General features: G+C 43.2%; 1 protein-coding gene across 1 annotated transcript in view; it reads left to right on the forward strand.

Annotated features, from left to right (window-relative positions):
- The window catches only part of SPATA16 (spermatogenesis associated 16), a 135577-nt gene extending 110655 nt beyond the window's left edge, over nucleotides 1-24922 (forward strand). The window contains exons 8-13 of the mRNA XM_072344682.1: nucleotides 1525-1672; nucleotides 4180-4326; nucleotides 4536-4648; nucleotides 10357-10521; nucleotides 14519-14602; nucleotides 24707-24922. Coding sequence (XP_072200783.1) covers nucleotides 1525-1672; nucleotides 4180-4326; nucleotides 4536-4648; nucleotides 10357-10521; nucleotides 14519-14602; nucleotides 24707-24922 — 873 coding nt within the window. The remainder of the gene's footprint in view (nucleotides 1-1524; nucleotides 1673-4179; nucleotides 4327-4535; nucleotides 4649-10356; nucleotides 10522-14518; nucleotides 14603-24706) is intronic.
- The last annotated feature ends 1889 nt before the right edge of the window (nucleotides 24923-26811 follow it).

Raw genomic sequence — 26811 nt, forward strand, 5'->3', positions numbered from 1 at the left:
CAGAAACTACAGATCTCTTTTTTTTCTCTTTGGCTGACATTTTGCTGTTACTGCCCTCTGAGCCAGTCACTATCTGCACGCTGTTCAGAGCAGCCTTGGCTACAAGGCAATACAAAGATATTATAGGTGTGACCTTGAACTATCCTGAAGGGTAATAAAGCCAAAACCAAACTTTGCAGGCAAATACCAGTAAAGCCACTCCCCAATCCTGCAGAGGATGGAGCTTGCCTAGTTCAACCCCTCACGTTTTCATCTCACTGCCTCATTCTACATATGTGAAATATATGGATGCATCCAGAAACACATTCATGCACTCATATTAATCCCAATTAGAAAATGTCTGCCAAGCTATAGAAAATCAGCAGAATACCAAAACAAAACAAAAGAACAAAAATGAGGATTTGTCAATAAAACACCAAATGAATCCCATACCAATACACCCTGTGATCTGGGAAATCCAAACAACTTTATACATATATATATATACACAAACATCTTTTATCATAGACTCACGTAAGTTGGAAAAGACATTCAAGCTCATCAAGCCCAACCATCAGTCTGACCTTACATGTCCCATCACTAAACTATGGCCCTCAGTGCCACATTCACATCTCCTTTCATGCTTTGCCATTAATCTCTACCAAAGTTATTATTGTCTTTATTAACCACATTCACATTTTTGCTAAGATTGATTAATGAAGTATTACTGCTCATCCAGTTTCCAGAAAGGACCACCCGTATCAGTTCTTTGTTAGAAACAGAAGCAGCCCAAAGCAGAGCTCAGCATGGTCTCACAGTAACCCCATCCCAGAAGAAATCCCAGCTAAATCTTATTTGCCCTGACCAATAGATGCACTGAGTTTCCAGGCTGGTCGCTCTTCCAGGCAGCTCCAGCACCAATTCATTGGGGGTCCACTGAGTGTAAAATCCACCTCTCTGCATAAGGTCAGCATAATGCATCATTCCAGTCATTTTTAAAGGATGGCAAGGTTCATAAGCTTCGTGCTGCCCTCTGCACAGGAGTGAATTTTACTCTTGATGCAAATGGTGTTTGAATGCAATATTTTAAGACTAATACTCCATATAGACACAGTGTTTGATTCATGCCAACCCAAGGGGTAATACAAATGCTTAGTATTGTTTAACCAGCTCCCAAGGACTGAATAAAACCCTCAGATGAAAGATGTGACCTTCAAAGAGCAGAGAACCACTTTTTCTTTTCATCTAAAAGATAATTTATCTAATACTTTTCTCCTCATTGAAGACATAGGCGCGCTGCACTGAGAACTGTTTACAAATGTTCTTTCTCCGTTAAATTGATTTTCTGAGTGTAGATAGGCAGTGTTTTCTGGAACTAATTTAAATTCCTTTCTAATTAATATTCAAGACCCAAATACGTTATCTTTGCATGACTGTGCAATTATTAAAGAAAAATATCATCTGTGGAAGTAATTATTTTTCTTTCCTTTTTTTCTAACTAGCCGTTAACCAACATAAAATGTGTCGTTTATTTCCCCTTTTTAGGCTATGATTGAAGAAGCCATCACCAGGGAAGAATCTTTTTCAGTTATGTACACACCATTTGTGACAAAAGTCAAGGCTGACAACAGAGACAAGATGACAGACGCGTTCACTAAAAAGCACCCTGGCTACACGCAGCACATCTTTACAGGTAACAGCAGATTTCACATGCTGTTAAGCACTGTATACTGTTTGTCTGTGTGTGGCTGACTTAAAAATGAGTTTTGGAGTCTGCAGCTTGAGCCTTTGCATTCCCTACATTTCAGTGGGGAAAATTAACTTCTGAGATTTGCAGTATGATTGTACATGATTTAGGTAATCAAATGAGTACTTAGCTAAAGCATAGACTTTACACTGCAAATCCCCACAAAGACTATTTTTATCCATGAAGCCTCATGTTTCAGTAGTTGAATCTCATTATTACAAGAGCTCTTTTGTTCAACAGCACTTTTGCAGTGTCTTGTGGCAACAGCAAGTCCCAGGTTCATTCCTATCTCGGTGGCTTGCCATCAGTAATTGGCCCAACAGTAGGCCCTTCACTTTCCAAAAACTAACTAACTTCCTTCTGTGAGTAGTAGTAGAGGGATGACCACCCTTGAGAGCACCTCAGCTGCGGGAATGGGAACAGATAGCCAGGTTTCTTTTGGTTTGTATGTTTTGTTTGCCTTTAGGAAACCAGCATAAAACTAGACTGCATTTTGCAAGTGTCCCTGCGTTAGGTTTCTGGCAGTAGTTTGGGGATTGCTTAAAAAGGGAAAATGGGATTTATCATGAAGGTCATAAAGTCCCTGTCAACCATCTACTTGCTGATGTGACTTACTTGAGAGGTTCCAGGAACAAAAGTATCGGCATTAAAGAGAACATAAAATAAAACTCCCTGAATATGACTTGGAAAAAAGAGATAAAATCATATTTCACATCACCCCTTCATTTTACAGCAAGAGTAAAGCACATACACAACAAAAGCGTGCAAGCGTTGCACTGAAATTCAGTTGTGTTCATATATCACTGGATGCTTCTGAAAGCATCACCAGGCACTTCCTCACTCATATGGTAAGAAAGAAGGAAAAAACCCAACAGGATGAAAGACTTTGGTCCTATAGTACTTCAATCAATGATAAAACTGATTGAATAGAGCCAGTTCTGCCCTAAAGGGTGTTTGTTTAGAAATTCTGTTGCTAAAAAAATTATTCTAATCTTACACAAATTTATTTTGAGTACAGGTAAGGGGATCACTAGTTTCTAGGAATGAAATGAGGCTGCCATGATCACAATAACATATACTGTATCTTGACTTCTAAAGGAAAAAAGCAGCCAATATGGGGATTGGGGTTCTGAGAGTACAACATGTGAGAGGTGCTGCACAGCTCCCACCACAGCTCTCAGGCAGCTGAGAGTCCCCCAGCCTCCTTTTCTCTGTCCTAGAAACCCTCTGAGATGGAACAGACTTGGCTCCCCTTCCTGGCCTCAACTCACAGCAACATCCACTGAAGTCAACTAAGCAAAAGGCGTTTCTCAGCTCATCTACTCACACGTGGCTCAAAACCATGCCACCCATTTGAGGCAAAAAATGCCTCAAGGAAGGAGTTGTACCCATTGTCAGCACTGTACCACCCTGCACGTCCACTCATTGCAGAGGTGAAGTGAAAAACATGAGCCAAGTCCCCTCTCAGCAGTGGGTTTGAAATACCAAACACCTCGTGAAGATGTTATCTTAAATAACCTTCCCATTCCACAGCAATCACTCATCCAACTTCAGTCTAAGTCCTGCTATAAAGCGGGGACTGGATTGATTTCAAATTTTTCCTTATTGCCAAGGAAGAGAAGCAGACATGCATTTAAATCCAAGCATCCAATGCAGTTTGTTTCAAAATTGAGGATCCATCAGAAGCTGAACAGCTGCGAGGGAAATATCAGGTCCACTCGCTTTGATTTATGTACGGGTAAGGCCGGGGAGCTCCAAATGGGGTTCTCCATTTGTCACTGTGACCGCGCCGCCTGGCATCTTAAAAGCAGAGCTCACTGAAAACAGAGCACTCCTTTGTAGAAAGTGACACTGACATTCAATCTAGGTTTATTTTTTGCAAGGGAAGGAGAAGAAGGAAAGAGCTGGTGTAGTTCCCCAAGAAAAGGTGGTTTATGCTCTCGCTTGGAGCATCTGTCCTCACTCAGGTTAGGGCAGCAGACACACTGGGTTCTGGCAGGGCCCTTCACAAACTCCTGCCAAGCCACAGCACATATTGTCACATGCCACTGTGGCAGTGGTGACAGTAAAAGCACAAATCTATAGGAAATGGAGCTCTGTAAATTCAGCAAACAACTTCAGCTTGTTTTGCAGTTAAAAAATAAGGAACGTTGAGTTATTAATGTTTTGGGTGATCAGCATTGAAAAGCACATAAACAGAAAGAGCAAGTTTTATCCAGTGCATCAGCAAAATGTAAGCTGTTGGTGGGAAAGGCTGCAAAGACTGGAACTTCAGAAGCCCCTTGCAGCTGGAGGGGGTTTTTTTTGGAAGCATCTTCATTTTAGCAAGCCTTCTGGATTTCAGCTCTTTCCTTCTTACACTCCTTACCTTTTCCTTTAACAAACAAAACCAAACCAAACCCTTCTATTGCAGCTGAAAAGAAATGTGACTGGAAATTGTTTTCATATCCCAGATCCTCACGGACTTCATATTTTGCCACAGACGACCGAGTGGTCTTCCTCCCCTCCCCAGCAGTACTTCCTCACTCTGGGTTTCAGAAACAAACAAATTGGAAAAAACTTGGAAAAGCTGCCCAGTAGAAAGCTGCCAATCTTTTCAGGTACGCCAACTTGCTTAATAGCTGTCATAGCTCAGGAGTGACCTCTTCAATCCTTTTCTGAGCGATGGGAGCAGGGCTCTGGTTCCATTCCTCTGTGCCTGTATCCCTGCCTCCACCAGCCTCTCCTCCGCTCCAGTTTTCCCATAGGTCCACTATCCAAAACATACACAAATAAACACAGCACACACATTTGTGATTTCATTTCCTAGACTGCAAAGCACCTTTCAGCCCTATCCCAGAGGAAGAACTGAGAAGACAGTGGGAGACCGTTGGGAAACAGATCATGCCAGTCATGGATTTTATAAGAAGCACCAAATTAACTGTGGGTACAACCTTCCCTTACTACTTTACTGTGTGTGTGTGTCAGTGCATAGGAACAACGCATGCTTTTTGCTGGGCAGTCCATTCTGTGCATCCTCCTCCTCTGGCCAGCAATGCTCAGCAAACTGCAGCAGAAATAGAGTTCAGTTGGGGGTCTAGGTACTTTTAAAAAGTAGCCCTAATTGTTTAAGTTCATCCAGTTTAAAATTACTTTGCATTTGATTTTCTCAAATCTTTATGCCCAATTATATAATATCCCTACTCCACACAAGCACCGAAATTACTCTGTGTGTTTAACACCCATAGTACTCTACACACATAACAAGGCTCTCCATTAAGAGTTAATAATCACTACTTGAAGCATTTCTAGCGATTCAAATCTTGATCCCTGCGTAATAAAGTATGTGAAATAACCTTCAAATCTGTTACAAACATATTGAAGGTATAGTAGTTAATTCTAGCCCATACTTTCTGCAATAATGTACACAGCTTTTTAGCACTGTGGCTTTTGATTAGCACAAAAGGTCAAAAATCAAATTTGCATGTAGACTAGACTGTTTTAATTCAATTCTGAAATTATTCTCCTGAAAATAAGTGGAAGAAGCCTCTCCTCCACAGATTGTAAATGCTAATGTTAACGCTTTTTCCCTAGCAATAACCATTTTTCAGTTTTTCTGTGTGTTGCAGGAATCAGAGCCATTTCCTCATCAAGGGTGTCTTAGCAAATCACAGGATTTATATTCTTAGGTTTTGATACCAGATAGGAGGTTGACAAAAAAAAAACCAACCCTGCTACTTAGCAACCCCTAGCAAGGAAGAAACATTAGTTGGGTATTTGGGGAATCTGTGTCTCATTTAATCTCAGAGAGCTGCTGCTGAAACAATCTAAGTGCTTGAACTCACAGGCTTAGTGGGAGGTGAAGGTGCTCAGCGCTGTGCCAAAACGGGCACTCAACGCATTGCTGTGGCCTGAAGGCACGCAGCCCCAGGAAACACACTGCTGCTGCTTCCCTGTTCCTTCCCAAAGTCACAGGCTGCTTCTTCTGGCTGACCAAGGCCCTGAGGACTGGCGTTCAGGCTGATAGGAGAAGCATCTCTGCACTAGTGAAATAGCTGTTATTGCTGAGTGCACTGCGCTTCCAACAGCTACAAAGCCAGAAGTGCAAACTGGCGGAGACTAAAACCCCAGTCCTTCATAGAGCCCCAGTACAACTCCAGGGTCTGGTTGGTTGGCTGGTTGGTTTTTGACCTTTTTATTTTTGACTCTTTTGTCACGAGTTTTCAGAGGCAAGGTTCTAGTATCAGGGCTATTCATTTTCTACTTATTAGAAACATTTTAAATAGGGATATCTTTTGGATTCCTTCTAATCATTCCATTCTATAAGAGAATTTGCACCAATGAGTCTACGAGCATCCACCAGGGCACCAATATGGGAGCTTTGATGGAGAGGGGAAAAACCCCAAGATAGAAGGACTTATTGCTGATTTAGAGCAACCATCTGCCAATGCCACACCCATTATTGGTACAAACACATTCACTACACCTTCAGATTATAGCAATGAATTATCCAGGCAAGACAGAGCCTCTGACCCAAAGAGCAACTGGCAGAGCAAATTATACCTGAGAACACAGGTAGGCACAGAGCCAGAGCTGATCTGCTGCTGGTGATTAAAATCTCTGTGGGCCTGGCAAAGATCTGGCCACCTTTGTTTCCTTGACAGTATTCCAAAATCCTCTTCAAGTCAGAATTCTGATTCCCCCAGCCATCCATCACATCCAAGTGGAACTAAGGACATCTGTGAGACGAACTTTGAATACAGGCATTAGCTTTGCAACTTGCCTTAAGACAATAAAGGAAGATATTTTTAATAGCACACAGGAACAACGAAGAAAAGATTCCTTTCCACCTTCATCTGCAAATGCAAACGTGCACTCTATGCTTGTCCTTATACAATATTTTCCACCAAAGCAACTCAGTGCTGAAGAAGAGCTTATTAAGCGATGGCAACACGCTCGATACCAGTTCTGCCAGCTCCTTTTTGCAGCTCCACAGCTTACAGTTAATTATACTACTTGTACACACACGACTGTCGGTGAGACATGAAGCTAAGATTCAAAAAAGCAGAGCATTTCTCATTTACCCTCTCATCATCATAAAGAACAGCCGGTCCCATTCAGCTCAAAGGGACACTCGTGTGCTGTAAAGCAAGAGGCAGAAAGGAGGGTGCAGCAGCCTGGTGTGCTGTCATTGCTGCTGGTGGCAAACTCCACAATCCTCAGCTGCCCAGAAATGTGTGCACTGACCCAGAGGTTATTTCCCGTAAGCTGTATCAGTCAGACTTCCACCTATTCATATCATGACCCAGATTACCAGTGCTGACAAGCAGTTGTTCTATCAAGTGGTTTTACTAGACTCATTCTTGCTGCTTTGTATGCAGCCTTACTCCAATGCCAATGGCACATAACGCTGCTTTAGAGGAGAAACAGAGGGGCCAGCAGGGCTTGTTAGACTGCTCACATCATATGGGTGAGCAAAACCTGCCAAAAGGTCCACAGCACGATGGGCACATGTACTGATCTCACTGTTTTCTTGTCTGTGTTTTCTTAATAGAAGTAAAGCGTCCACTACACTCAAATTTCAGTACAAACATTTTCTGGAGCATACCAAGGGCATTAGAGAAATAGAATGACAGATTTTTCTGCCTGTTATTGCAACACACTCGGAACAGTTTGCAAAGCATAAGTGCATCCCGATTTTGAGCTGAAAAATAGCGGTGTGGACACCACAATGATCAGGAACTTCCAAGGGGCACAGCAGACCTTTGCAAAGTTGGTGCACTTAGGGCCGATAGATATGAGATCCCCAGCTGATCAGCTGTTTCTCTTTGTTTTAGCACTCCTGGCACTCAGCAATTCAGCTTCATAAGCAGAAGTAGCAGAAGGGATGACTCCTATCTTGACTACAGAGAAAAGCAAAAAGCAGGACTCCAACCCCAGATTCTCAGTACCTGAAGGAACACATTACTAAAGGAGCCTACTCTTTTCCATTGAAGTGTCTATTAATGCTTGCTCTTTGCTTAACCTTCACTGCACCTACCCGAGCTGGTTTCATCTCCATCTGATTGCTTGGCCACTTTATTATGTTTTTTACTACAGCTTATAGCCCCTTGAATCCTGCTATCCTTCATATAATTCTCATCATGTGGTTTGGTTCCCTGTGGGTTTTTTTCTCCTGCCAGCAGCAGTTATTTACTTTCTCTTTCTGCATTTTTCATTGTCACTGAAAAACCACCTCCAAGTTCAGCCTCGTCTAATCCATTTTTATTTTTTTTTAACTCTACTGTGGGTTATTTATTTATTTCCTACCTCCTATAAACTTAAATAGCACTGCTATGCCCATGTTGGCCCAGATGCCCAATTTGTGTCCCATAGCTACGTGACATGCTTTAATATTTTTCTGAAGACTCAAGCAGAGAAAAAACTGCTTTCTTTCTGCCTTTACTTTCTGAGTCATTTGAGAAGCCCCACAACAGATGCAGCATGGTGAGAGAGGATTCTTACACGCTTTCACAGCTGATGACCCAATAGACTCATTCCTTGGTGCATGCACAAAAAGGTTTTGGGTGGCTTTCGAGAATAGCAGAGGAAAACCTTTTGCTGCACTTACAACGCTGTGTGATTATTTCTCATTGATAAGAGTTCTTGTTAACTGATTACTTCTCCTTGTATTAATGTTATAATTATGTATAACATTATAAATATTTGTCAGCGGGTTGTCCCTCTTAGAGGTGGGTCAATAGAAGTTCATAAGAAGTTAGGACTGGTAAGCTCTGCTGGCTCCCCAAGGGAAATCACATAACTTGCTCTTGAGTGAAATCCATCTTAGGTGTAGTTGGGCTTTCCTCTCTTTCTGAAACAAACTGAAGACCTTCAACCTGAATTATAAAGAGGCATAATTGCCACCCCAGTCTTACTTGTACCTATTTATACACAATGATCCTTCTGTTACATCATTATTTTTTATCTCCCTCCTTCACTTTTCCGTTGTTTACACTCTTCAGAACTCATCCCTCCATTATATTTATTGAGAAGAATAATAGACCAATCAAACCACACTTCTCTCAAAAGAGGTACCTCCTAATGTGCTGGCACCTCTGCTCACAGATACTTGGGTCCAGATTAACCTCTCCAAACACAGCTGACTGGAGCTAACTGCAGTTCTCAAGAGAACTGCTGACCAGAGTTCCTCTTCCTTGTGCAGCGCCTGATGCTGATGGAAATAACCATTCATTGGCTCAGCTCTTCCCTTTCTCAGTTGCTTTCATTATCTGCGATTCCCACATTTTAGCTGCATTCCTGATATTGCTCTCTAATGTGTGGTCTTTTACTTTATCTTTCTTTACAATCATCCTAGAAATTACGTTAAAAGGAGTAGAACTAACTCTATGAGGTCTATTCTCATTTTTTTCTAGGGTTGAAAGGAAACTAAGCTTTTTTTCCTGAAAGATTTTTACCAGATGTTTAGAAAACAGGAAAAGCATCTCTACTAAATTCTAAGAGTTGATGTAAAAATTATTGAGTTGTAGAATCATTAATGCTGGAAAAGATCATCTTAGTCCAACCATAGTGTTATTATGCTGGTAGACAGTTTGATAATGATTTCTACAACCACTTGATGCACTCCCTGGGCAAACTTCTGCAAACCCAAAATGAAGACCAAAAGACCAAGATTCCATGTCAAGGATGTTAATTTAAACATAAACCCACATAAATTTCTTTCAAAGCTTCACTCGGCCCAGTACACAACAGGGCCTAGAGGCAGCTATCTGGGAACCAAAGCGTATGGGAATGGCAGCATCAGCACGCCTCCATATGGAGCTGCCAGAACAAAGGCCTGCTAAAAATAGTGGAAGTGGTTCTGAAAAAATCTATGCCAATGCTTGTAATTTCGAGCTCTTAAATACATTCACAAGCCTGATTAGATGAATGGAAATTCTGCTCAGAATGGCTGAGTATACAGATATGCAATGGCTACATTTTGTCAAGAATCTAGGCCAAATTGCTTTTGAAAATCTCAGTAGGGTGCTCATTTGCATTTTTGGCAACAGAACAGTTTTGAAAATATGGTAGTAAGGCCGCCATCCATCAAACGTTTCAGCAAGCAATGAGGTTTTCAGCAGGCACTTGGCTGAGCTTCTCTATCCACATACTTTTAATTTACCACGTGTCTGAAGGATCGGAGACCACCCTCGCAGGTGTTAGATCCTCAAGGTTGTGCATTCAAAAAAACTCTGGATTTCTCCAGCCTGCAGACAAACTACAGGCTCAGACATGGCTTCCTCAACCTCTTCACTGAAACTTTAAAAGCAATCTACAGCAGTCGGCTAATATTTAACAGAGGGGATTATGGAAAAGCCATTTCCAAATGAGAAAATGCATTCATGTTTGTTATCTGCTCTCTCCCCATCACATATATTATGACTACGTATTTATTTTTCTAGTACTACTAGAGAGATTGTGAAAAGAAAGTACTTTTCTCCCCTATAAGACTGTCAGAAGCATTATCTTAAAGGATGCCATATTGCTTATAGTATTACCAGAGCAAATAAATATATACGATGATAAGCCACAAGGCATCAGACTGAAAGGACTGAAAGTGTGTTTTCTAGGGCTCCCACCTAACCCTCTTGCTTTCCCTGAGAGAACAGGACAATGTCTGTGCTTGCTCACGTGCGATAGAGAAGTTGCATTACGCCAGCATCCTTGGCCGGCTGCAGCAAGTCACGGAGCAGTCCCAGGTGATTAATCAAGCGATGGCTGAGCTAGCATCCATCCCTTATCTGCAGGACATCAGTCAGCAGGATGCTGAACTGGTGAGCATTCATTTCTAATCCTTGTTTTGGCTTTTGCAGGGAGGGGAGGGCTGGGGCAGAGCACTGTGCTGCAGTTTTCTCAGGGGGTCGTTTTTCTGAACGTGTGGACCTGACATAGCTTTAAAATCCTGCTGCAGAGCCTTGTCAGAGGTGCTAATCACCTGCAAGGATGACTTTTACAGAACCAGCATGACTCATCCTGTAGGCATATTTTTAAAGCCTCTTCTTTTCCCCCAGACCTGCCCAAATCAGCCTGGAAAAAATCATCGCAATTATTCAGATTGTGCTGCACTGAGATACCTAACATCAGGAGCCATCTGCAGCAACACGGGCCAGATCTGCTTAAACCAGTGGAGAGGAGACAAAACACTCCCATTCCCAGCTCTGTCCCGCATGTAAATGCAGCTCATTTTCAGAGATCTGACTATGGTCTGCTAAAAACACTTGGGATTTCCAAAGCTGACCCATGGGGATCCACCTACAGCCCTACAGGGCTCCTGAGCACTGCGGAATGAAAGCTTCTCAGTCCCCCTTTTGCTGCAGGGACGAGCAGCAGCCTGAGGCCGCAGGAGATGGACTGCAGACAGAGCCTGTGCTCCTACAAGATATTCTCCATTTGATGCAAGTTTGCTAGTATTAAACCTCAGCCAACCCACATTTCAAGGCCGACTAAAGACTCTGGAGTTATTGGTACATAATTCAGTGATAGGCTCTCCCCAGGCTGCAATATTTTCAGTACATCCCCATCTAGGCACAGGCTATTACACTGCTGCCTGTATCTCTGAGTGTAGTTCTCACATGCCTGGGAACATTCTGGGGAAGGTTTTGGGGAGGGCTCCAGTCCCTCAGAGCAGGACTGGGTTCCTTCTGCAGGATCTAAGTGATGGGGGCAGAAATCCTTCAGTGAAAGCCCTGTGCTTCCTTTATGGAGCTCAGGGTGAAAATGACTCCTAAAATAAAAAGGCAGAAAATCTCTACCAGCTATTCCATCCCAAGCATTAAAATACATCAATTCAGCATTTTTTTTCCCCCTTTGTCTTGTCATCTTCCCTTAAACTATATCTGTATGTGCAATCGAAGGCTTAGATGCTTTGTAGCCAGAATATTTTAGCAAACTTCAGACACCACAGCATCGAGACATAGGACTACAAGCACAAATGTGCAGAGCTGCTTTACTGTGGAGTAATTAATGGCCTTCACCTCTCCTGGTGGCACTGGCCTGCAGGATACAGCTCCTGTGGTGCCATTAGCAGCTGCTTGCCTGATTATATCACAACCAAATCATAGGATGGCTTGGAAGAGACCTTAAAGCCCACGCATCAGCCCCAACCCCTGCCATGGGCTGGCTGCCCACACCAGCTCAGGCTGCCCAGGGCCCATCCAAGCTGTCTGGGACACCCACAGTTCTCCCCACACCATCCCCCAAGCAAGAAATTTCCCCCTAACATCTAACCTTAATCTCCCCTATTTAAATTTTAAACTGTTCTCCCTTGTCCTCTCGCTATCTGTCCCCATAAAATGTTATTCTCCATCTTGGATGTATCTGGGTGCCCACGGCCATGGGGACAGGATGGCAGCACCCACATCCCTCCACCTGCTCCTCGCTCCTCTACACCTCTCTAGGAGCTATCTACATACGTTTAAAGATATTCTCCCATGAAGAATACTCAGCAGGCCGAATTCTAATCTCACTTGCGCTAATAAAAATGTAAAGTAATTCCTCTGAGGTCATTCTGACTTTGCATTGGTAAAATGGAGAAGAGGTTTTGTGACCAAGGAAGGCAGTTAAACTGCGTGGCTGGAAAATGCTAAAGATGTCAAATGTTTATTATCACACACAGTATAAGTTGCATAAAGCTTAAAACATGCTGAATTTATAACAGTGCAATTTGCACTGATCCACCAAGGATCCCAAAGGCATTTCAGTTATAAACTCTTCTCTGTAAATGTCTTCCTGTAACTAAATAAATAGAGTCCTAATCTACAGCACAGAGAATTTCAGCTGAGGCCTTTTTAGATGAGTATTTATTCACAGAGCCCGGGAGAATAAAGATCTCTGTTAACTCAAACAGTTGAATGGAAAGGAGGAAAAACCCCAAACAAAATTCATGCAAGGTTTACAATCTCACTATCATCCTATTTGTAGACGATAAATCAAGATGAATGCTTGTTAAAAAAAAACAATAAAGAAAAAAAAAAAAGCCCATTTTGGTTTAAAACCAAATGAGGACAAGGCATTAAAATACAGCATGTTTTTCCTTAGAGGGGATTTTCCAAAAAAGATCAGCTCTGAGAGAATTACTGAGGTTGGCCAACTGTCCCCTCCTGTCACATTCACATTCTCTCTACCAGCAGACACAGTGACAAACTTTATGTGATGAAAACAAACCTGGAGCAGATTCTGGGCCCCTTCCATGGGGACACCCATCATCCATCCAACTTCAATGGCCACTTTTCCTAGATTCCCTTCTTGCCCAAAGCAGTGACCTCTTTAGCCTGACTGGGTTTGGGCTGTGAGACCAGCATCCCACTCCCTGCCTCATTGGTGCTCCTCAACCCACACAGGACAGGGATGGCTCCAAACAGCCATTTCAGTTACAAACTCCAGCCATCCTGCCCTTCCCTGCCTGGTTCTCCTCTCTGACACAGGATTTGTGCTTTGCCCCTTCTGCCCTTAATACCCTTAATCTCTGGGCTGCATCTATTCTGGAGTCATAGAAGGAGATTATCTGTCATAAAAGTATTCTGATGGAAAATTCCTGACAGCTTCTTGACTCCTTTCACATTAGAGTCAGAAATCTGCAGTTTTGTTTTTCATGAATACTGATGCATTAAAAAACAAGTTCTCATCAAACATTTGGGCCAATGAAATCAACTGAATGGCTGCACAAGCACCACAAAAGGCGAGAACCAACCCTCATACGTTAACCAAGAGGTTTGAAAGACACCTGCATCCTCTGTCCAGCACTGGGATGCAGAGAGAGAAATTTAACTCCACAAATCAGAATGTGAAGCTGAAGTGAATAGAAGTCCATTCCCTGAATCTCAAGGCAGCACGTTTGTATCTCGCTCAGATAAACCCAAACACTGACATTTGGAGTTTTATCTCCTCTTGTGCTCACATCAGACCGCTGCCAGACCAGCCAGAAGAGACAATTTCTGTATGAAAGCTCACACTCCATTATTATCATCAGGTCTGTCTAGACTCATGATGAGCACCAAATCTGGGAAGAGTCACCACCAACAAATAAGCATTTTGGAATAAACCTAACAGGGCAGACTCACACCTCTGATTTGAGAGCACCCAAAGCATTTTCTAGTGCATGGGAAAGGAACGTGGTGAGACAGTGCCGCAACAATCCTGAACTTTAGCCTTCCCTCTAAGCACAGATTAGCAAGTATTTTCTTACAGCTTCTTTTTATAGTTTACACTAGAAAATGCCAGCCTTGTTTTTATGGTGTGCTGAATGATGGGGAGAAGGAAGGGTCTGCAAAGAAAGAGGATAGTAAAAGAAGGGGAAATAAGCGGGATACTTCCAGCTACAGTAAAAGCATCTCAGCTTTAGTGTTGTCCTCTCGTGCAGTTTTACATGCTGCCCTAAATTATGATGCATTAGCCTTGGGAGAAAATGCTAAAAGGCATTCATGTACAACACAGAATATCTCAGACAGCAGAGAACGAAATACGGAACCTCTATTCTTTACAGCCCAAGTCTTCCTTTACCAAGTATAAACATTTACCACGTATGTTTAAGCCAATAGGCTTAAATACAAATTTTCCAGAGGTGTTTTTTTCCCCATTGTTAAGTATTTTACATGCACAATAATACAGCGTAATGGCTGAAGCAAAGACGAGGTGGCAGTGCTCATTGTGTGAGAGATGAGTAATAAAATCATCAGCGTACAAATGATTTTTTAATAAGGTTTTAATCTGTGTATTTAGAGAAGTTATTTCTGTGCGAATTCCACGCTGATAATTTTTATCTTGGTGCCACAGCTGCAGTCGTTAATGGCAGATGCCATGGACACCCTTGAAGGAAGAAGGAGCGATAAAGAACGTGTGTGGAATGAAATCGAGAAGGTAAAAACCTGCAGCAAAGGGCAGAGGAGCACATTGTTCCTCGGGGAGTAAACGTCTACCTGAGCCAGAGCTGCTCACACAGTAGAAAGGGAAGTGGGTGCCATCTGAAAGCCAACGCGTGCCTCAAACTCTCCTAGCGCTCCAGCGCTGCCCGCTAATACATATTCATTTCTTGCTTTCACCCCGTCGCTGATCTTTGGCCACGTTAATAGTCTCATGCAATTAGCTAATGAAAAGAAACCCGCGCGGCTTGTTTCTGGCTGGTAATTGTCATTCTCTTCCATCTTTGTTGTACGAGGTACTGTGTTAATTGTCTGGGGCAAGCTGTGGGGGAACAAAATTCATCCGGACAAATGAGGTCCCTGAGTGGAGCGCAAATGAAGCTTTGGCGATGTGAGGCAGAACAACCATGTGAACGCCTCTCTGAGGCTCTGCACAGCAACCAGGCAAGGCAATTCTTGCAGGATTTGTCAAGTGCGTTGGCTCCCTGTGCAGATGAATTTGACCCCGTGTAATGAATAATAGGTCGGGTTGGGATATAAGAGGAGCATCTCGCATTTGCACAGAGCACTTCAAACCAGAGCAATTCACTCCGGGCATTGAACACTATTGAAATTCGGGCCCTGCTGTGAATAGGGATGGCAGAGTGTCACCACGAAGGGAAAACGTTGCCGTCAGGTCACAGCATCACTCTGACATTGATTCCGCGGCTCCGTCAGGTATGGGATGCACACTGACCACATACTGCTATGGGAGGACAGGGGGTTGCACCGTTGGTGCTAACAGGTCTCAGCATTGTCCCACTTTGGTATTTAGGGCTTCCAGACAGGGCTCAGCACTGCATCAGAACATGTAGGGCAAGGAGGGGTGGATGGAGGCATCGGAAACAACTAAGGAGGGCAGAGGGGATAGGACCTCTAAGAGCCACTATATGTGAGTCACTTGGATTACAGTTCCAGCTCTCAGATAGGCAACTCCTAACAAAGTTCCCAAACTACTGAATATTTTCAGAAAGCAACCAAGTTGCACATGCCCAAAACTGAGAAACACCAGGTTTTCATCTCTTTGGAATGCTCATGAGATCAGTTAAAAAGCAACAAGCACCAAACACTGAATATTCACATTGCTTTGCATCACACCGGGATATTCTCTTAATCTCTTGCATTTGCCAGCAGATTGCATAAGAAGCCTTTGCAATGCAAACATCAGGTGCAGTATACAATTATAACATTTATCAATTACACACACATTTCCTGCCCTATATAATCAACATTCACAACAACAGGAACACAAAGAGTCAATGACATATAAACAAGTAACTTATTCCCCAGGCTTCTTTGGCAGGTCTCTTGTCTATGAATGGAAGGAAAAACTAAATATTACATACAAAGTTCTCCAAGTTTTCCCCAAAATTTGGGATTTTAGCCATGTTTAGGTGCTGGATTTTCACCACTTTGAATCATCACAGAGAAAAGGCTGCCGTCAACATTTAGACCAAGTTCATAGTAACTGAGAAATGTATTAAAGACTCATTGAATGTCTATTGGTGGCACCGTAAGGCATTCCACATATTCCAACAGGCTGGCTACTATCTCAGCGTAAATTCAGTAAAATATCTCACTTTTTCCCTTCTGGTGCATTTATACTTCTCTATGTGCACCCTTTTTCTCTGGATACTTCAAACCTTCAGTATAATCTCAACCAGAAATCAAGCTAACATTTAAAAACGGACAGGCATCCCAAATTACACCACACAAAGCTGTGCACGATTCTATATTTAGGAAGAAAATTTGCTCCGTGCCTGAAAATCTGCTCTCTGCCATTTTAAAACGTGGTGCTCCAAAATTTGTTTGCATTGAGAACATAATTTTGCATTTCATTGCTGACAGCTTGAATAACTGCGTCTGATTTGGGGGCATCCTGTTCCAAGCAGAACTTAATGTTTGTTTCGCAATACAGAAATCCTTTTCTGTATTATTTCAGAACAAAGAAAAAGAGAGCGTCATCAAACACCTCTCTTCCACTTTACTTTTCTCCAGCATTTCATTTCAGCATATTCAGTGCGTTCCTAGAGAAATTGTCTTTTTTAACAGAGGCAGAAAAGCACACGGGGAGCTCGGTTCTTGGCTGGGGGCGGGTTTTATGATGCATCATTTAAATCAGCTCTAGTTAAGAATGTCACACCAGCTTAAAAGGACCTTACGAGATTGCTACAAAAGGGGACTAAATCTGGTGACTGAAAACTGACGTGGCACGGATTGCTGCTGAAGCCACTGTCCAGCAGTTCTCTTGGCCCCATCACATGCCATTGGCTGCAGGTGTCCCCAAAAGGCCTTCTCACAGATCCAGTTAAAGGCAGTTATTTGTATTTTTGCTATTGAATTAATTTACATATATTGGAAAGAGAAAAGGAACATAAAGGAGTTATACAATCAGCTATAAACGCGGAACTCGGAGAAGCTGACAGCTACGCCACCACCAGTGAAGTTTGGCTCTTGCGACAGAACCAGCTGTTGCACCTAATGAAAGCACTCACAGTTTTTCTCTAATGCAGAAGAATTACATCCGTGCCTATTTTCCAAATGGTTAAAGGGTCTGTCAGGACTGCCATTACAAACCACTGCTTTCAGAGCGTTATATTCCAGAGTCAGCCATAAAAAGCCATTCGGGCTGAAATCTGACATAGCCGGGCACAAAGCTCGACATCCGAACACTTCTCCCTTTGTCACAGCGGAGGGCTTATCAAATTAGCTTGAAATTAATCTGAGCAATTTTGAACTTAGAGGACTGGCAAAGCGGTAACACATACACAGCTTCAAGTGTTTTGGGCGCTGCGCTGCTCGCCCAATTCGCTGACAAATGAATGTTTTTTAAGCGCAATAATTTTTCAAATGGGCTAATTATTTTCAGAAGCATTAAATACAAAGGAAAGAAAAATGAGCCAGCAATTAGCTGGAGAAAAGAGAACAGGACTGCTGAGAGCACTCCTCTGTCAGTACTACTGCGCTGCAGACTCCAGCCACAGGACCTGGCTGGATAGCACAGGTGAAGAACCCTCCTACTAAGACTAAGCTACATCTTAGGGGTCCTTGAAGAACAGAAAGGAAACATGAGCTGGGTCAGGCTCTCCAAATCCCTATTCGCTGGGATTATACACAGACTTTCTGGGGGCATCCCCCTTGATAGATGTGAGTTTGGATATTGACAGCTCCCATGGGATGGGGCTGATGGAGCAGCAGCCCTCATGGCCCTGCACACACACCATACATCAACAATTTGGGGAAATCCACACAGCCTGATGATCAAGCTTGGCACTAATTAACTCAAGGAAACAGGTGTCTGTGGTGGCTGCAGGACTTTATAGCAGCTATGGAAACATGGAGAGGCTTATGATATCTGAGATAAACAAAGGGGCAGGAAGGCCCCTCCCTTCATCCAGAAAACCTTGTCTGCAATTTTCAAAGAGAACTATTACAAGGGATTGCTTTCCTGCCCCATAAGAATAAATTCATTAATAAAGCCTCACAATATTACAGTAAGAGGCATTTCATTAAATAAACAAATACTTTAGAGCCCATCAACTGGAAACTTCTGACATCCAAAGAGAGGAGAGCCGAATAGGGCAGCAGGTGCCGATATGGCTGTGCTTCTCTGAAGATAATAACGCAGTCCTACTTCTCCATTTAGCCTCTAGGCTTTCGTAGTGGTTTCATAGGATCCTCTTAACATCATTTGAACAGCCAAAGTACAAACAGGAGCTGGCAAATAAACACTTCTACATGTGAGACACTTCATAAAACCTTCACATCAGAGTTCACCTCAAGGGCATCACATACTTTGCAATGTAGATAAGTTATTATGCCCATCATTTGCTGAGCTCAGTGGAATGCCTGTTTCATAAATCTGAAAACAGAGCAAACATGGATGAGTGAATAAAAGAACAGATGTAACTTACATAAGGATAAGTATGTAACAAAAACGGCACTAATAGATGTGAATATGAAATGAAGTAAAATTAGCCTAACATTATGTAATCTTTTAGCCAGGCACAGAGATTCTCACTGGTTGACCTCTGGTTACTACACCTCTGCCTTTTGTGGCAGCAGGGGAAAGTTATCTCATGACCTGTGCTCTTTCACTGACATTATCTCTTAATTGAAAACCAAGCCATGGAAAAGGGCCATAGACTCGTTGGGCACTTGATCAGCCAGAGAAGCAAGCAGGGAGATTCACACCATGCTGATGGAAAGCTGATATGCTGCTGAATAGTACTCAGCTGGCTACTGCAATTGGGTGTATGTGACTTGGAAAGTTTCATTTCAGGAATGCACAGATCCACTGTGAAAAGGGAGGGGGGAATCAAGGGATGGCTAAGGATAGAAGTAGGTTTTCAGGGAGAGGAGTGGAACTCTTATTTGTAGTGCGTAATAAAGAGAGGAAAGTGAAAATAGAAGAGAAAAATGATATTAGAGGCACTGATATGAGTTGGCTGAAAGTGAAGGAAACAAAGAGCAGAGCAACCAGGTCGAGGTGCTAAATTTTGATTAGAGTTGGCCAAAGGTTGGCTTCATGCTAAGTTTAGAGAGAACATATTAAAACATTCTGCAAAGGATGAACTTAGAACTGCAACAGCTTGGAAAGGCACAAGAAATAACTACAGCTAAAAGGTTTTTAACCTGGCACTGAGAGAAGTTTTTAAGCCAGGCAGAGAAAGTCAGGAGAGCATGTGAATAGAAAATGAGACCTTCCCTGCTGTATGAGAGGTGATACAAAGGAAACATTCGCAGCCAAAGTCCCATTAGTAAATACAGCTCTACTGTGGGGGACAATAAAAGCACAATGACATTTGCAGAGCTCTTTCTGTTAGAAAGAGGTGACAATGGGGTTCAGGAGTTAATGGTACTCCTGGTCCCTAAAATCAGCTCCTATACATGTGAGTCTCTGGCTCCTTGCTTCTCACATACAAGAGAAGTAAAGATGCCACACTGGTGTGGACGCCAGTTATACTGGAAGTAAATCGCACATCCTGCCTGTTCCCCTCCCTCTAGATATCATATGAACTATTTAGGAACCACACACTGAACACCTCCCAGCCACAGCAAGGACAGCAATGCAATCTAAAACCAGGGCACGTGACTACTAAAAAACAGAGGGCTTTCGGGCATGTAAGGCTTTGCTCAGCTCTGAAGCAGATCTGGGAAGTTTCAAGTTTGCTGTTCTACACCTGTCTGTTTTTTTTCCCAGACAAATTAGTTGGCCTAATACCACATATCACTTATGATTCTGAAGCCATCACAGCAGCAACAGAAGAGTGTTTTGTTATGAGAAAGGCTTTGCTCTATTCCACCAAGCCATAGGGTGAGATAAGTCACTGGGATAATTTTAAATACCAGTAAATACGGCAATTGAGCAGTAAATGTCTCAAACATCAGAATAATGTAGCTGGTTGCAGCTGCCTGGCTGTTAAATCACAGGCAATTCTGGGCATTAACAGTCCCCGCATAGGGATTTAGATAAATATTTCCTCAGCCCTTGCTAATCATGCTGTCACTTATAAATGAGCAGCCAGCTTACCTGCTGCCCTCTGCTAGAGAAGGTCTCCAGCCCTATAAACACTTGCCACCAGGTATTGTTACTGCTGTGAAAAACAGCACAAGACAACAGGATGGCTCACAGCAAACACTGCACTGGACAGCAGTGTTTTGGTACTGGTAAAGTACCAAAAAACCATCTCTGCTGTGAGGCTCTTAACCAATGTAATTCTTTACCAGCATCGATACTGTCTTCAGCTCCTCATCAACAAACACTCTTTCCTCCATCTGCCAGCTAACCTTATTGGTAGGAACAACTTGGGATTTTGTTTTTATTTTGTATCAGGATTTAATAAGTTTGGATGTTCATGTAGTAAAAAAGACCATATGCACACACATCCACCTCACACATACTTCTGTAGCTTCATGCTTTACAGATTCTGCTTACTGTGCATCCATCTACATTCTCTCCTAACGTGTTACTTTCCTACACGAGTTTGTCCTAGTGGGACCTCGGCTGTTTCATTTGTGTTGCTCCAAACTCTTTAGCAGCTACTGCCACTGGTATTTTGTATTTCTATTTAGATTTAATATTTAAAAACAAAAACCCACAAGCCAGTCTGCAGTGAATCCTGACGCTTCCTTTGGGTCATCAGTAAGCCATCGAGCACAGACATCTGTGCCTTGGAACACCCTCTTACTGCAAGGTTGACAAGTTCCATGACATCTGTGGCCCATCAGGACTTGGACAAAGCCACCCTGCATGATGGATAGTACCTGCGTGTGTTCTTTTCATAGCTAGTACATATCATGTAACTAGAAACCATACACGGGATGCCTTACCCGAGGCAAAGAACATGGCAGCATGATGCAGATTTCAGGGCAGAACCAGACACATTTGGGCAAACTGAGAAGTCACTGATTGGGTGATTGCTGAGAAGCAGTGGGTGCTTCAGAAGAAGAGGTGGGAACTCCCACCACAGGGAAGTCCTCCTTGGCAGAGCAGGGTGGTCTTGGTGCCCTCCTGAAGTCCCTTGTAATGAAATCGGATGGAGAGCAAGAGCACCAGCTCCAGCCCTGGACAGCACTTGCAGAAGGGCAAGGTCAGAAACATTTTTATATGCTCTTTTAATTTTGTGGATCTATGTAATATCACTGTCAAAACTTCCCATGGATCAGCTCCTAATCCCTTTGGAAGCCCTACTTTGCCTCGCTTTGCCTGACAAGACCCTACCTTCACTTGCCTGTCAGTTAGACTAGATGATCTTAGCAGTCTTTTCCAACCTTAATGATTCTATGACCCTCCGCAGTTCATCCCCAGCTCTGTATTTTCCCCGCAGCCACGAACTGCATGAGATCAATGTTCTAAAAATACAAGTGTCTACACATTCTGCTCAATCTTTGAGAACAGTGTAAAACCATTTCAGCTACGAATGAACTGATCACCTCAGTACCTGCATGGGCCACAGATCTTTTTCTCTTCCCAACAAACTCTGAACTGAGCAGTGTAATGGACTTGTAAGCACATCCAGGTACTTCTGGTACACTAATTATGCTTCTCACCTTCTCACCCTGCACCAGTACAAAAAATACCTTCAAGTGCAGCACCGAGGAAAGGCAGACACAACCCACCTCATCCAGCTGCTTTTCTCTGAGAACCACAGAGCCGAGAAACTCTTCTGAGGCAACAACAGTAGTGAATGTCCCACTGTGAATGAAGTCATGGAAAGGTTGGGAAGGACCTTAAAGATCATCAACTTCCAACCCCCTGCCACGGGCAGGCTTGCCAGCTTCTAGAACTGGATGCCCAAGGCCCATCTGTGGCCTTGAGCACCTCCAGGGGGGAGGAGGCACCCACAGCACTCTAGACAGCAGTTCCAGGACCTCACCACCCTCCCAGTAATATCTTCCCTCATTTAATTGCACACCATTCCCCCTTGTCCCATCACTATCAGACTGTAAAAAGTCAGTCCACCTCCTGCTTCTAACAGCCCTTAAATACTAGAAGGTTGCAGTGAGGTCTTCCCAGAGCCTCCTCCAAGCTGAACGAGCTCAGGTCCCCCAGACTTTCATTGTAAGAGGTGCTCCAGCCCTCTGAACATCTTCATCACCCACCTCTTACAGACCCACAGGGCTCCTCACAGGGTGAGTTTTGGCAGGGCTTTCCCCTATATAGTGGCACTTGACCCTACAAAATGGCTAAAAGGTTCAGCTACACAACCTTGGGCTTAGTAACCTATATTTGGGAATAGGTCTGAAGCCTTTCTAAACTCACTTCCCTGTATCAGTCATGTTTGGGCTGGCTTTGACATATGTCCTTCTGCATATTCCCAGCCATGAAGATTCCTTTTAAAAGGCTTATTGGGGGGGGAGGGGAAATAAATTAAGAAATGAAGGTATTGATTTTAAAAATTAGCATTTTCCCCCGAGAGCCCCAAAGGAGGCTCAGCAGAGCCGAGCAGCAGCAGAGCAGGCACAGGCAGGTTTTAAATCAAGGCAAAAAGGCAGGACATAATGCTTCCAATTTACTTCCTTAAAATGAAATGTGCAAGCTAAAAAGCCATGAATAAGCACTACCGAACACTGCAGCCACCAAAAAGGCATTTTTAAGCCACCTCCCTCTCCCCTTTATCTTGTCAAGAAACTGTATTTTCATTGTGTTTGTATGGTAATTTAAATCATGGCAGAGTTCAGAGCATACAGTGTAATTGTAAGTCAGCGAGGGTTTGAATGTCATCACTGCTGTGCAAATAACATCATCAGCTCTTCAGCTGTGTCAGTAGCATTGCAATTATGTAAGCAACTATTATTTCCCTCCCTGATATGCCATATTAGGACTTATTTGGGGTGCTGGAGCTGACAGGTATTCTGTAAACATGAGAAGCACACGACAGCACTGAGCTGTGAAGGAGCACTGGTGCACCCCAGGATGCAGGGGGCATCCCCAGTGCTGGATGGCCCCAATGGAGCAGTGGGGACATGGCTCCTTCCCTGCTACCTCCCACTTGCCTTCCTTTAAACACCTTCCACGCTCACTCAGACACAAGCCCTCCTCCCTAAATCTAACAGGTTCCTTATAATCACAGAGGGAAGTCACAGAGACATTTTAATTTGGTCTGTTGCAGAACAGCCTTAAGGGTTTGGCTGTTTGTAGTATGGCTGAGTCCTCAGACCAGAGCTTGGCATGGAGCGATTTGTCTTTCTCAGCATTCCTGCCTGCTCCTGGCAGATCAATGATGGCCTGAGCTTTTATTTCAGCTCCTTAGGAATGAGCCCAGCATAACGATGCCTTCCCCTAATCCACCATGCTCACACATCACAGCAGAGCCAGCCCTGACCTTGGAGTGCTCCTACTGCAAGGACCTCACTGCACTAAAGGAGCAAACCACAAGCACATGCCCACCAGATTCCCCTGTAGGCTCCATGGGGAAGAGGAGGCAGTGCTCCTGAGCACCCCAAGGAGCAGAAGCAACTATCCATGGGCTCCTCTGCTTGCTTAGTTTGCTCCCCACCAAATGCACACCCCTCATATCAGCAAGAGCTCTGAGCTCAGGGCTGAGGAACACCTTCACAGCAGCTCAGTATGGGAAGAAACACAACAGTGAGCCCCACTCAGATTAATCTGCAGGCAATGCTCAGTGTGGTGACTAACGACACAGAGCTCCATTGAATGCGTGTCAGAATGACAGATTAGGATTTTTTTTGTTTGTTTAAAGATTGCAGCTTAAAATGCAATTGGAAGATTGAGTCTTTAGATCCTCATGTTATATAAGTTCTGAGTGTAACCGAGTGCAAAGGGAGAGGGGTCTCATCCTCACTGTACAGAAACGCTGCACATCACAGCAGCCAACAATGGGTTTGAATGAAGAGAGATAGCCAAAGAAGCTACAAACAGCATCTACTTACAGAACACCTCCACACAGTACTATTAATGCGTATTTTCTACTATGGACATTCATTTTCAGTTTTGAAGCCACCCCTGCAAGCTATCTGAATACTCTCTTTATTAGAATAATTATGTTTTTATTTGCGGGGGACAGCGAGGTCATCTCTCCTTTTACAATGTTCTCCAGTGAATTATATTTCATGGGAAAACATATTTATTCAGAACTTCATTTTGATTTAATAGAAAAATTGTTCGTGCCGTGGCACTGCAGAATACTCATTTTTCTCCATGTGTTGATTTTTGGCATATAAATGCCAGAAGCCTCTGTTCTCTTCCCTTATCAGGAAAGACTTGCCTGAGATTAATTTCCTCATCATCCTTTCCTTTTAAAGTGGCTGTTTTTCAATGCCATTTAAAGACAGAGTTGTGATAAATTCCCACATTCAATGCGCAGATTTCAATGAAAGAAGTCTATTCCACAGTAGTGAAGTAATTGAAATCCAAATGGAAAGGGACAAAAAGAATGTATGAAATCATGTACCGTTACTCCAGCCAATCGTACTGAGGTGCCTTCGCGTGTTTTTTCTTTCTAATGACAATTAGTTCTGAAACAAACTAATTGCAAAAGTTTCTCATGCTTTTCCATAGGGGAAGGGACGTGGTTCTAACACTTCTTTGTAATTACAGATCGCGATGATTGTAGACTTCTTATACCAAACAGAAGACAGTTACTTGAAGAACAAAAAGCGGAGAGCGGCCAAGAGGGAAAGAAGGAGAATGAAGAAGCTTCAAAGCACAAAGCAACATCAGAGCCCAGGAAGTACAAAGCTGCCCCTCATCAACCCTAAAGACATGGCCACACAGCCAACAAGAGAATTAGCACTGCAGATATCCAATGGATAGGTCAGCCCAAGCCACCTCTTCACTTAATGGACCTTTCCCTTGCTATGGAGTACCCGGAGCAAGGCACTACTGCATTTCATTAGCCTTAACCAGATGGAATAAATGTCCAGGAAAGGCTTAGTTCAAATTGCCCTGTTTATTTAAACAGTAACACCCAGCTATACATTTTTCTCTCTAAATACGTGAGGAAAAAGCTGGGGAGGGCATCCAGTGGTTTGCACTCATGCTTGGACACAGCTGCAGAGCACTGACTGGGGTTACAGCTCAACTACCTGCTCATTCAGGTGGGCCTATCCAAACAACAGGGGGAGAGCACAATATAACCCATCAGTCAAAGACATGGAGTCCTTTGCTCTTCTCTGTCTGCTAAGGATGATTTTTCCTCCGCTAGACAATAAAGTTAAAATTTTTCAATAGGGATCGCCTTATCAGGTGACATTCAGCAGCATCCTGCAGCGATGCACACAGTCTCTTCCCAGGCTGGCATTTCCTTTTCATTCACAGTGTTTACTTGGTAAGAAAATTACCTCACTCATCAAAATGGGATTCCATTCCTTAAATGTTCTCATTCAAAAGTGACTTTAAAAGGCAGAAAGGAGAAGTCCACTCACCAGCACTCACAGTTAATTAGAAATCCAGGACCCCAAAGGTATTTAACCACTTAATTAACCACTTAATGATCAGAGATAAGGGATTAAAACCTGCAGACTTTTAGCTGCCACAGACCATCTTCCTCAGCTCTCATGAAAGAGTTTTTAAAACTAAGAAAGGACCAGCACAAGCTTTGATGGTCCTTTGTTCACTGCCAACAGGGTAAGTAGAAAACCTGAGAAAATCTGAGCTAGTTTGAGCTCCTTAAACACGTGGGACACAGAAATGAAGAGTTATTGCCCTTTGGAGACAGCATTATTTTGCCATGGAGTTGGTTTTGTCAGATGAAGTTTTATGACACGTAGTGGCAATCATCCATCTTTGATGAGCAGACACGCACTAAATCAGAAAGACTGCTCCCCACGGATCATCAAGTCACAGTCAACACAGAGTTGGGTAAATCATGAGGCTCTTAAGCAAATATTCTTAATTTGATGTAAACCAGCTCACTATTCTGCAACATTTTATGCAAAATCATGCATTTTTTTCCCTTGGAATGATGACAAAGAATGAAGTGCAATGAAAACAGGTGATCTCTGTGAAGGGCTTTGTGAGAACCCCAGACCTGAGACATGTTGCAGCAGTTCCTTTTCAGACAGCTAATATTCAGGTAGGGCAGGAAAAAAAAAGGTGCTGCAGATCAATTCATCACTGTGAGAGGGAGAAGCCATTGCCCAAATCAATCTGCAAGGTGTCTGAAACATCTGGGCCAACATCTGGCTACAGCGCCCTTTAGCCTCCAGAAAGCCACAGACTAACACAGTTGTCAAAAGAAATCAACTGTGAAACAGCACAAAAGAAATATGAAAGAAGACACTGTCGTGGAGAAAGGGGTTGCTGCTTTCCAAATAAAAAAGCCCACGTTGAAGCCCAGGCCCAAATCTGCATGCAAGGGTTTTACTCAAGCACACAAGTAAGACCACTCCCCAGCAGTTCCACTTTCAGGTCACTTCTGTTCCAAAGGCTAGTTTCCAAATGAATGATGGCCATTTGTTTTCCCTCTATCACATCCTTTTTTGGGTCACAAAGATGATTTATCTGTCAACAACTAGGTTCACTGCCCCCAGGCAACTTTTGTCAGTTGAAACCATTCAATGAAACGCAAAGAACATGGTACCAATTTAAAGAGGAAAAAAGGTAAGTATAAATATCCTCTCCCAAGACTGCCTCGCGAGTCTTTCGCTTGCTGCTGCAATCACCACCTCTTTGTAAATGCCAGAATTTCTGCACCAAGCCCT

This window comes from Excalfactoria chinensis, chromosome 9, assembly GCF_039878825.1.
Source record: "Excalfactoria chinensis isolate bCotChi1 chromosome 9, bCotChi1.hap2, whole genome shotgun sequence".
NCBI lineage: Eukaryota > Metazoa > Chordata > Aves > Galliformes > Phasianidae > Excalfactoria > Excalfactoria chinensis.